The sequence below is a fragment of the Scyliorhinus canicula genome, chromosome 18 (genome assembly GCF_902713615.1).
Source record: "Scyliorhinus canicula chromosome 18, sScyCan1.1, whole genome shotgun sequence".
NCBI lineage: Eukaryota > Metazoa > Chordata > Chondrichthyes > Carcharhiniformes > Scyliorhinidae > Scyliorhinus > Scyliorhinus canicula.
In genome coordinates, this window is record NC_052163.1 from 73,705,050 (window position 1) to 73,717,139 (window position 12,090).

The following is a 12,090-nucleotide window of genomic DNA, read 5'->3' on the forward strand; positions in this document are numbered from 1 at the left end:
GGTTTCATGGCTATCATTAGACTTTGAATTCCAGATATTTTATGTGCAGGTTAGGTGGATTGCGCGGGGTTACGGAATGGGGCGGGGAAGTGGGCCTAGATAGGGTGCACTTTCAGAGGGTTGGTGCAGATGGGCAAAATGTCGGCCTCCTGCACTGTAGGAATTTTATGCACAAGGATCAGGCACTATTTCTTATCAATAATTGTGACACTTTGTTTCTTGTTGTTATTCAGCATTGAGTAGTGAGAGGTTCTGACCTAAATATGCACCCACTGGATTTTGGCTAACATTTATTGAGTGGTTATTATTGTCCTTTTAGCCCTTTGAGCAGAGATTGGAGCACTGATCGCAGCCGGAAGATGGATGGATTTCATGATCGTTCCTGGCAAGGAAGCATGGATAGTGGAATGATGTCAAGGGATCATTGGCAAGGTAAAAGCTTAACAAATTGTGTTTCTGAATAATGTGAAGAAAGTGTTTTTACTACTTAGATTCCATCTCTCAAGTTCAAAACAAATAAATTGTTCCCACTAGTCAGTGAGATGGTTACCAGAGCGCAAACATTTAAGGCCATCACCAAAGGAATGAAGGTCGATGATTCGAAACGTTTCATTCATACCTCAAAATAGCCAGTCAGAAAATGAGGCCATTTCTGAATGCTGATAACACATTGCTGGTGGGTCACTTTCCTCAGCGGTGGATGCCATGCCATGTAATTAATGAGGCTGAAGTTTTTTTATAAAGGACCTGAATGATCGGTGTGGGAGCATAGAATAGAATCATTACAGCACAGGAGGCCATTTGACCAATTGTGTCCAATTTGCTCTCCTAATGAGCAATCCACATAGTGCCACTTCATGCCTTCTCCCCACCTTCCTGCACATTCTCATTTTCACACCTACAGAAAATGTAGAAATATTTATGGCAGAGAAGGAGATTACTCTGCCAATCATGTCTGTGCCAGCTAAGAAACGAGCCATGCACCCTAATCCCATTTTCCAACACTTGATCTGTCGCCCTGAACGTTCTGAACTTCAGGTGCATATCCAGCCATCTTTTAAATGAGTTGAGGGTTTCTACCTCTACTAACATACTGCTGCAGACCTTCATTGAAAACATTTGGAAAGAGGTCTTCCAGAGACCATGAGTTACATTTTTTTGTTCTGAGTAAAGAGTATTTTCTCTGCACACACCACAGGACTGCATGGACTGGGTGAGCTGAAAAGCCTGTTTCTATGATATACAATCTAGCTAATTGATAAATTTCATTTTTATACACAAATAAATATATAAAAGACAGTGTGTATTTAAGGTGGGAGAAACAGCTCTTCTCAATCTTTACTCACCATTGTTTAGGATCTGGGTTTCTACAGTCATAAATGAGAGGAAATACACCAAACAGAAAAGACTGAACCAATTTGTGCATTTTCATAGAATTTACAGTGCAGAAGGAGGCCATTCGGCCCATCGAGTCTGCACTGGCTCTTGGAAAGGGCACCCTACCCAAGGTCAACACCTCCACCCTATCCCCATAACCCAGTAACCCCACCCAACACTTAAGGGCAATTTTGGACACTAAGGGCAATTTATCACGGCCAATCCACCTAACCTGCACATCTTTGGACTGCTGAGGAACGAGCTGCGCTCCGAAAGCTCGTGTTTGAAACAAACCTGTTGGACTTTAACCTGGTGTTGTAAGACTTCTTACTCTATCTTTGGACTGTGGGAGGAAACCGGAGCACCTGGAGGAAACCCACGTACACACGGGGAGGATGTGCAGTACCGCACTGACAGTGACCCAAGCCAGAATCGAACCTGGGACCCTGGAGCTGTGAAGCAATTGTGCTATCCACAATGCTATCGTGCTGCCCTATTTTGTTCAAAAATATCTATTGCAATACTTAGTATTACAAATAGTTCTACTTAAGTATGTTTAGATCAGGACTTTATTCAGAACATCTCACCAAACTAATGCAAGAAAAATGAATGCAACTGGTGTAACAATTTTGAGTGCATTACAGAAAAAAAACTTGTTTGGAACTGTTCCCAGTCACCTTTTGTTTTGTTCAACTGAACATATGTTCAGGTCTGTTGGTGTATTTGTGAAGAACAGTTGTGGGTCATAAGTTAGGTGTGTTCTAGCCCAAGTTAGCGTGTTCTAGCTCTCTCTCTCTCTCTCTCTCTCTCTCTCTCTCTCTCTCTCTCTCTTCCCCCCCCCCCCCCCCCCCCCCCCCCCCCCCCCCCCCCCCCCCCTATCCAAATCCCATAGCACTCCGCCTTTCTCCCTTGCTTTCCTTTAATGTCTACCCCTCTACCCAAGCTCGGGCTCACCTATCCTAATATTGCTGTATCTGGCTCTGTCAGATTTAAGTGTCACAGGAAGTTTTTTAACTGCACCAAAGCGGTCACGGAAATACAAGCAGTTGATGGTTACATGCTGAAGTGTTTGGCCTGAATTGTAGAGTTCATAAACGGGCAATGAATGGGTATTTAAAAAAAAGACAAAGCTTTAAAATGTGCCTGTTAGGAGAACAGCATCCTTGAATCAGGAACATAGGAATTGGAGTAGGCCCCTCGTGCCTGTCCTGCCATTCAATGAGATCATGGTTGATCTGTGACCTAACCCCATATACCTGCCTTTTGCCCATATCCCTCCATATTTTTGCTTAACATAAATCTGTCTCAGATTTAAAATAAGCAATTAATCTAGCTTCAACTGTCGCTTGTGGGAGAGAGTTCCAAACCTCTACCACCCTGAGAGTGAAGAAGTTCTTCCTAACATCTCTCCTGAATGGTTTAGGCCTAGATTTTAAACGATGCCACCTACTTTTAGAATCTCCAACCAGTGGAAATAGTCTGTATTTACCTACGTTGTTGTTCCCTGTTAATATCTTGAATACTTTGATCAGATCACACCACTAAATTCTAGCAACACCGGGTCTAATTTGAGTAATCTCTCCTCGTAACTCAACCCCTGTAATCCAGGTGTCATTTTTGTAAACCTAATTTGCACTCCCTCAAAGACCAAAATATTCTTCCTAGTGTGGTGCGCAGAACTGCTCACAGTACCCCAAGTGGAGTCGAATCAGGATTTTGTATAGCTGCAGCATAACCCGTGTCTTTATATTTCAGTCCTATAGATATACAAGCTAGCATTCCATTAACGTTTTTCATTTATCTTTTGCATTTCTTCCTGACATTTTTAAGAACCTATGCACCTGAACCGCTCCAAGTCTCTTTGACATCCACTGTACCTAACCTCTTTCCATTTAGAGAGTACTCTGCTCTATCCTTGTTTGCCCAAAATGGATTACCATATTTGGATCCAATATTGTGGGAGGTACTTTTGGAAAACTCGCGAGATGTTTTTTGTGCTTTTGTATGTACATGTACATAAATGTCAAATGAAACAAAATGTCAGTCCACTGAAAGGGAAGGAGGCAGCGACAGCAGAGTATGTTAAACATAGAATTACCTCACAGTCTACTGCAGAAACAGGCCGTTGGCCAAAATGATCTGTGCCAGTATTAATATGCCACCCCCTTCATCTCATCCCGTCGTCCTTCTAACCCATTCTACCATGTGTTTATTTTTTTTCTTCCTGAAATGCATAGTTCTGTGTTCCACTTAGTTATGAATGTTTAATGAATTTTTTGGTTGATGCAATAAGTCAGGTGAAATGAGAAGTTGTTAGTGACCTTGGGGCCAGTTCGGAGAATAGATGTGGTCGATCCTGTATGTAAAGAAATTGGGACGTTGGGTTGAGGTTAGTTTGGGTATATCCAGTGGTTTGTCATCAGTGAAATGGCTTCCTAGAGCTAACTTGTTGAAGGGATCAGGAGAAAATCTGCAAGAGTTTATTGCGGAAATTGATTTTCATCTCTTGACTCTATTTCCCCAGCCCTCTTCACTGAGCATCACCAAACATGTGGTGGTTGAATCTTCCTGATGGGTTGTCTTGTGTGCCATACTCGTCAACTGTTAACAGTGGCAATATCCATCTGAAAGGGAACTGTGTTCCAAGTGGATGGTATGGTGTCCAATTTAAAGCCTTTCCTAGGGGTGGCTCAGTGGTTAGCGCTGCAGCCTACGACACTGAGAACCCAGGTTTGATCTCGGCCCCGGGTCACTGTGTGGAGTTCTCTCATTCTTCCCGTGTCTTCATGGGTTTCACCCCCACAACCCAAAGATGTGTAGGTTAAATGGATTGGCCATGCTAAATTCCGAAAGACGTGCTGTTAGGTAAATTGGACATTCTGAATTCTCCCTCTTGGTGCACCCGAACAGGTGCTGGAATGTGGCATCTAGGTGCTTTTCACAGTAAATTCATTGCAGTGCTCACACCCTTCCTGCAATGTGCACACATTACTTACTCTTCAGATCCAACCGGTAAATCAGATGAGCCTTCCCATACCAGCCTCCCCGGACAGGCGCTGTAATGTGGCGACTAGGGGCTTTTCACAGTAACTTCATTGAAGCCTACTCGTGACAATAAGCGATTTTAATTTCATTAAGGATTTCCCGTATAATATTGAGTTACTTTATTCATTTACAGGATGTGTGCATCGCTGGCTTGGCCAGCATTTATTGCCTGTCCCTAACATTTGAGCCAACCACTTGTCTGTGGATCTGGAGACCATGCAAGGACAGCATTTTCTTTCCCTAAATGACATTAGTGAGCCGGATGGGTTTTTACAATAGGCAATATTGTCATAATTAGACTCCTAACTCCAGATATTTTTGAAGTGAGTTCAAATTGCACCATCTGCCGCGGTGGGATTTGTACCCAGGTCCCCGGTCTTGGGTCTCTGATTACTAATCCAGTGACAATATCACTGTGTCATTGCCTCCCCAACTGATAAGGAAATGGAATGACGAAAGATAGTTAAATCACCTATTTCTACACCCCATATTCATAACCACTCATCTGACTGCAGAGGGAAAGGCACTGAACCGTTTAAACTTCAGATCAAAAGTAACTGGTGTAGCTGTGCAGATTGTATAGCTCAGCAAGTAGCAGTCATGTGCATGATTGTCCTTCTGCCAAGTCACGTTGGCATGGTCATACTAATTAAAGCTATGCTGCTCTGATGTATGCACAGAATAAACACCCAACTGGAATCTCTTTTACCATAATGATTTCAGAGATCTTGTTTGACCTTGTTTAATTTGGGTGTGATTGATGATTTACTGGCCTTGTATGTTCCCTGAAGTGCTTGCATGTTTTTTGAATGACTAATTGTGTGTGTGAAAGCTTGGTTACTAACACACTGTTGTTGCAGGTGGCGATCGGGGCATGTCTGGCCCATCAGGGACAGGTTACACTATGCAGAGAGGAGGTGGAGGAGGACTGCAGAAGTAAGTAGCACAGAAATCACTTCTTGGCTACAGTTCGGAAGAACATCAGTTATCTTAGGTCTTATTAAAAACACTGACTCATGTATCCTCGGAGTCTGATTTGATAAAATTTCTGACCATGTGCTTTATTCAATATTTAGCAATATAGATAAGCACAACTGGAATTTAACTCTATCTGTGTTGAGTATTTTATTTCTTATAATGTAACACCATTCCACTTTATATGCAGACATTTCACACAACAGCTTTGGTCTCTGACTCGATAAGACATTGCAATTTCCGTGGTGCCCCATTATACTCAACGGCTCTTACCATAATTTTACTGTCAAACTATGCCAAAGTATCACCACACACCATTTCCTCTGTCAGGCAGAAATAATTGTAATACTCTAGATTTTATTGCGATTCCAGACTAGACCCCAATTGTGACTAGGATACTGGATGGCAACCCAATATTTTAGTTATTTGTAAGACACTGCGGAAAGAATGATTCGCACCAGGTATTTTTAAAACAAAACTCTATTGGGAATACAATATTACATTTTTTAACTTCACACCTGAAAAGAACAGTATACAATCACTCCTTAAACACTATTACTCAATTCCCCATTAAACAACAAGAAAAGAAATTCACAGCTCTCAATCCATCTTAAAATCAGCATGGCATAGAGTAGTACTTGTTCTATATAACAGATTTGGCTCCTGTTAGAACCCCTTCAGATTCTGGCTGAATGTCTTCAAAACCCTAGTTCACCTGGTGTGTTTCAACTTCTTCCTCGTCCTCAGAAGATTGCTCTGTTTCATATATTATTACTCTTGTGCAAATCATCCTACTGTGAGTGATATATGGGTCTGTGTCAGACAGATCAGCCTTTAACTCCTCTCGAAAACTTTCCAAAATGTGTCTCTGCATTTCTTGACTCCATCCAACAGTGACATCATCTCCCCAAGATGAAAAACAAATTGACTGTGCAGGCTGAAAGCACATTAACTCCTCTCTCTCTTCCCCCCCCCCGGCCAAACCACAATGCATTAGCCTAGACTGAAAACCCATAACCTTTGGTACTTGTTTTGCTCAACGTTGATTCAGCTTGTCGGTCAAGAATCATCCCACCTCGGCCCAAACACTGGTGATTGTGATACACATGTGCTGGAGTATCTCCTGTTTGGCCGTGCTCCAAATCCATGGATTCCACGTTTGACAAAGCAGAATTTGGCTATGTTGCCAAAAGGTAGAAATTATAATTCAGTACAGCAATACGTTAAGATCCCCGCCAAAGTTACCTGCGAGTGTCTCAAAACCCCGAAGAATAACTTGAAGCACTGGTTCTTAGTGGTATATTTTTGTTTGGAATAATGCAAGGAACCGTGTACAACCCAGTGAGGAACCAGTCCAGTCGTTGGGCAAACAATCAAATATTTTTTAAAGTAAAAGAAAAAAGCACGTCAAAAGACTAATATACATTATGACACTTGGGTATGCGAAGCACTAAACACCGTTTTATCTGCAGATACTTCTTGTTCCCAAAATATATCCACATTCCAGACCAGACCCCAATAGTGACTAGGATACTGGATGGCAACCCAATATTTTAGTTATTTGTAAGACACTGCATAAAGAATGATTCGTTCCAGGAGTGATTGCATGATGAAATAAGAATTTGGTATTTTTAAAACAAAACTTTATTGGGAATAAAATATTAAATTTTTTAACTTCACACGTGAAAAGAACAGTATACAATCACTCCTTTAACACGACTACTCAATTCCCCATTAAACAACAAGAAAAATTCACAGCTCTCAATCCATCTTAAAATCAGCATGGCATAGAGTAGTACTTGTTCTATATAACAGATTTGGCTCCTGTTAGAACTCCTTCAGATTCTGGCTGAATGTCTTCAAAACCCTAGTTCACCTGGTGTGTTTCAACTTCTTCCTTGTCCTCAGAAGATTGCTCTGCTTCATATATTATTACTCTTGTGCAAATCATCCTACTGTGAGTGAGATATAGGTCTGTGTCAGACAGATCAGCCTTTAACTCCTCAAAAACTTTTCCAAAATTTATCTCTGCATTCCTTGACTCCATCCAACAGTGACATCATCTCCCCAAGATGAAAAACAAATTAACTGTGCAGGATGAAAGCACGTTGACTCCTCGGGCGCGCCCCACACCCCAAGTCAAATCACAGTGCATTAGCCTAGACTGAAAACACATTCCTCTGGTCAATTTTACCTTCTAGCTCCTAAAAGTTCCCAGGCTCTGAAAAACACAAATCCTTTTCAAAAGCATAACCATTGCAGTCAAACACACCACTTAAAGCGCCTCGATATTTAGAAGCCAATATTCCTAAAATCCTCCATTTGTCACGATGTGCACCTCAATCCCAAAGTGTGGTCCCCTGACTACCAGCGCTGGAAGCCTTTGGGTGTAGTCCGGACCACGATTGCCTGAAGAGTTGAAAGGACAGTTTGCAATGCACAGTGCCACGGTATTTCTAATTGGTACATTAGAGAAAGCACTGGCCAATCAAATCATTGAAAAAGGACATTAATGGTTTTTTTCAGCACCACTTCCCAGCGCATTTCATTTGCTCTGCCTCTCGTTTGTTCTGATCTATTTGTAGCCTTTGTCCTGTCCTGTTCATGCTTTGCTCTGTAAGCTTTTCAGTACTGTGCAGGTACAGAAAATCTGCTCTCTGCCTTGCCAGCAGTTTTGAGAGGGCAATTTGTCACTACTTTCTGCATATTTCGACCCTGCTCTACCTCCCACTCCCTGGGTCAGGAACGCAAAGATGCTGAGGCAAAACCATCAACATGCAGCTGGCAGCTTAGGTCATCAACTTCAGACCTGGGCTGTTGGCTGATTTGTGTAACACTCCTTCAAATATTTGTCAGCAGAATCGGCATTTGTTTAATGTGTTGCTCAGCTGATCTAGCGCTGTCTGAAGCTTGTGCTGTCCGACTGCAGCAGCATTTTGGTTGTGCCATGATTCATATGTTCCCAGTGTGTTTCTAAACTTAATTGAACAGCATCACAGGTTATTTCACCTACTCACCCATCACCCTTGGTACCTACTTTGCTCAACATCGCTTCAGCTTGTGGGTCAAGAATCATCCCACCTCGCCAGCCTCGGCCCAAACACTGGTGTTTGTGATACACGTGCTGGAGTATCTCCTGTATGGCCTTGCTCCAAATCCATGGATTCCACTTTTGACAAAGCAGAATTTGGCTAAGTTGCCAAAAGGTAGAAATTATAATTCAGTGCAGCAATACGTTAAGAACCCCGCTAATGTTACCTGCGAGTGTCTCAAAACCCTGAAGGATAACTTGAAGCACTGGTTCTTAGTGGTATATTTTTGTTTGGAATAATGCAAGGAATCGTGTATAACCCAGTGAGGAACCAGTCCAGTCGTTGGGCAAACAATCAAATATTTATTAAAGTAAAAGAAAAAAGTACATTATGACACTTGGGCGTTCGAATAACTAAACACCGTTTTATCTGCAGTTACCTCTTGTTCCCAAAATATATCCACATTCTCTGAACTTATTGAGGCACCCCTTTTCCCAAGCAATATCCAATGTTAGTAAATCTATAGGTCAAATCCAATTAATAGTTTCCACATATACCACTTCGGTGACCAAGTCTGGGAAAACAACTCATCTGGTTCAGCGAAGGCATGGAACTGCATCTTTGAGAGAGGAGAATATCTGCAATCTGCCGTCACTTCTAAATGTTAAATGGAACAGGCCTCCATGGTTCGGATCATCGATGGAACTGGATTGTCTGATTGTTGGAAGGACAACTAGCTTCCTTCCCCAATGAGAATGGTAACAGTTATATTGTTCAGTCTATGATTTAAAAAAAAAAGAAATTTATTAATCTGAAAGACACTTTCATTTTTCAATCGTTTCTTCTCTCTTCTGCCTTATCAACCATTACAAAGATTTAAGAGCCTGCATTAACAAAATGATACCCAGAGAATTTACGCCCAATGTTTCCAAAAATCTTTTATACTCGTGCTAAAGCGCCAGCAGTGACGTTCTCTCTCTCCGAGCCACATGAATGATTTTTAAATGAAACGGATGAATAACAACAGGCTCCATCGGAAGGACCTGATGTTCCGATCACAATTTTCCCAGGAATTCTCGGAGAATATGGTCCAGATATATGATTGTTTCTGTGGGTTTACTGGCAACGTAAATCTCAAAATGTAATGCCAGTACCAAGTCTATTTTTCAATGGTACAATTTTTCAGTTGGTGACCATTTTATTTCCTTGACAAATATCCCAATGCTCTCTCGATGTCAAGTTCCTGTAGCAACATGGCTCCCACACCAGTGCCATTGGTATTCATAGCCAGTTTAAACTGCTTGTAGTTTGATGTGGCTAACACTGGTTTTCTTATTAACACAGTTTTTTAATGTTTGAATGCTGCTTTGTAGTCCTCTGTCAAATTCAAATGCTGCTTGTTCAAAGGTTCTATGAATGGTGCTACTACACTGCTAATGTTCGGCACGAACTTGTAGATTGAATCAGCTCATTCCTAGAAATCTTAATGTCTCTTTTCTTGTGATGGGTTCTGGAAAATCCCAAATGACTTGTATTTTTGCATCTTGTTTCACTATGTCCCAGATATGAAATTTGGGCTTTAACAAATTTGCCTTTTGCTTGATTATGACAAGATTGGCTACTTTCAAGTGGTCAAACAGTTCTTTGAAGAGGCACAAATGTTCTCCCCAACTTTGACTGAACATCGCTAAATCTTCAATTTATACTGCTAAATGTCTCAGATGGTTAATCACTTTATTTGTGCGTCTCAGAAAAGTTGCAGGTGTGTTCTTCATCCTGAGCAACAGAACTTTGACGTTATGAATACGGAGATTTCCTTTGCCCTCTCGGTCAAAGGTAATTTTTAGCAAGTCTATCTTTGTGATGAATTTAGACTTTTCTTTCGATGCAATCTTCCGAATGTGGACTAGGAAACAAATCCCTTATGGTGACTTTATTTGCCTGTTGTCCACACAAAATCTTGTGTTCCATCCAGTTCTGGCACCAGTACGATAGGGGAGCTCCAATCACTAGAACTCAATTCAATGTCTTTTTTGAGCGCATATTCAATTTCCTTCCGTATGTGTGACCTTCTGGATTTAACCTATATTGATGTTGCTTTGTTGGAACTGTGTCTCCCACTTCTACATACATTACTACTCCTACATATATTACTATTTCTTTCCACCTAATGTATCCCCACAAATACATTTATAGGACTGCAGTAACTCAATTCATTGGCTCTCATCTGGAAAATAACTTAACCAGTTGTTTTAATTTTTGGACTTCCTGATTGCCCAAATGAATTTTAGGAAAGTCACTGTCAGAATTTAAACCCGTCTTCGTTATTATCAAGAATTCTTGCTTGGTCCTCATCTCTATCCCAATACTAAAGCATGTTATATGGCACACTGTGATTTACCGCTTATCCGGTGTGCACACGAGATAATTAACCTTGCTGAACTTTCTGGGGTATGACCCACTAAATCTGGTTGTCTGTGGTTCACCTGACGGGGTTAATAACACAAGTACAAAACTACAAGTCTGTACTTTCCTATCAGCCATTGCTTTTGTTTTCTGCTAGTCCTGTCTTTAAATGTTTCCTTGCCACCTCACAGGCACCATTCAGTCTTTCTCTGAAATTCGAGACGTAGCCTAGGGATTCTGGTTTAATCATTCTTCTTGGATTAATTTCAGTGGTCCTCTAACTTCTTGTCCATAGACCAATTCAAAAGGACTAAATCTGGTTGAATTATTTGGTGTATCCCCAATAGTTAATAATAAAAATGGAACCTCTTTGTCCCAATCATGAGGATAATCTTGCCTGTATGCTCACATCATGGGTTTCAAAGTTTAATGCTACCTCTCTAATGCTCCCTGTAACTCTGGATGATATGCTGATGAGTTGTACTGTTTTGTCTCCAAGCTAAATAATCTGGACATTAAATTTGACCCTTGATCTGATTTGTATCTTTGGTAAGCCATATCTAGTAAAGAACTTGGTAATTCCTCTACCATTCTTCTGGCTGTAGTATTTCTTAATGGTATGGTTTCAGGAAATCTAGTGGATATTTCCAAAATAGTTAAGTTTCGATTTCCCTCTCATTATTCTTGACAACGGTCCTACACAGTCGATTAGCACTCTTGATGTGGTTTTATTTTGGCTTGTGGTTTTCCTATTACTTGGCAGATGTGACAGAAGTTACCTACATCTTCATGTAGTCCAGGCAGGTGCAACTGTTTTGGGATCTTTTCATGTGTTTTCCTTATTCTGAGATATCCTCCTAATGGAATTTCATGAGTGGTTCTTAGAATATCTCTCCTATATTCTGAAGAGGTAATACAGTTTGATGTATTTGCCCATTTGTCCTTTGTACTGACATGTGGTGGGTGCCATTTTCTGGTTAGTATTTGATCCTGGACATATTAGCATTCAGGGAGACACAGCTTCCAATGCTGAGTAAATGGTCTGAGAATTTTGTTTTAATTTGGAATCACCCTGTTGTAATTCTGTCTCTTTGAATTAAGCACATCTTTCTCATTCCCTTTGTTTGCTAATTCAGCTTGATAAAGATCGTATCAGATAATCTGATCTCACTTGTCTTAGCCTAAACTCGCACCCGCTCCCCTTTTGTCTTATTTTATGAGCCCGTGACCTCATCACTACACTCTCGGGGAAACT

The 12,090-nt window shown here is 41.1% G+C and overlaps 1 protein-coding gene across 4 annotated transcripts in view; it reads left to right on the forward strand.

Annotated features, from left to right (window-relative positions):
- The window catches only part of LOC119953359 (scaffold attachment factor B1-like), a 141,898-nt gene that overhangs the window by 118,071 nt on the left and 11,737 nt on the right, over positions 1 to 12,090 (forward strand). For 2 of the 4 annotated variants that reach the window (XM_038777544.1, XM_038777545.1), the window contains 2 exons: positions 320 to 432; positions 5,283 to 5,358. In XM_038777544.1, the coding sequence (XP_038633472.1) occupies positions 320 to 432; positions 5,283 to 5,358 (189 nt within the window). Of the gene's footprint in view, positions 1 to 319; positions 433 to 5,282; positions 5,365 to 12,090 lie in introns of those variants that run through there. The other 2 variants (XR_005458007.1, XM_038777546.1) reach the window with 2 other exon arrangements.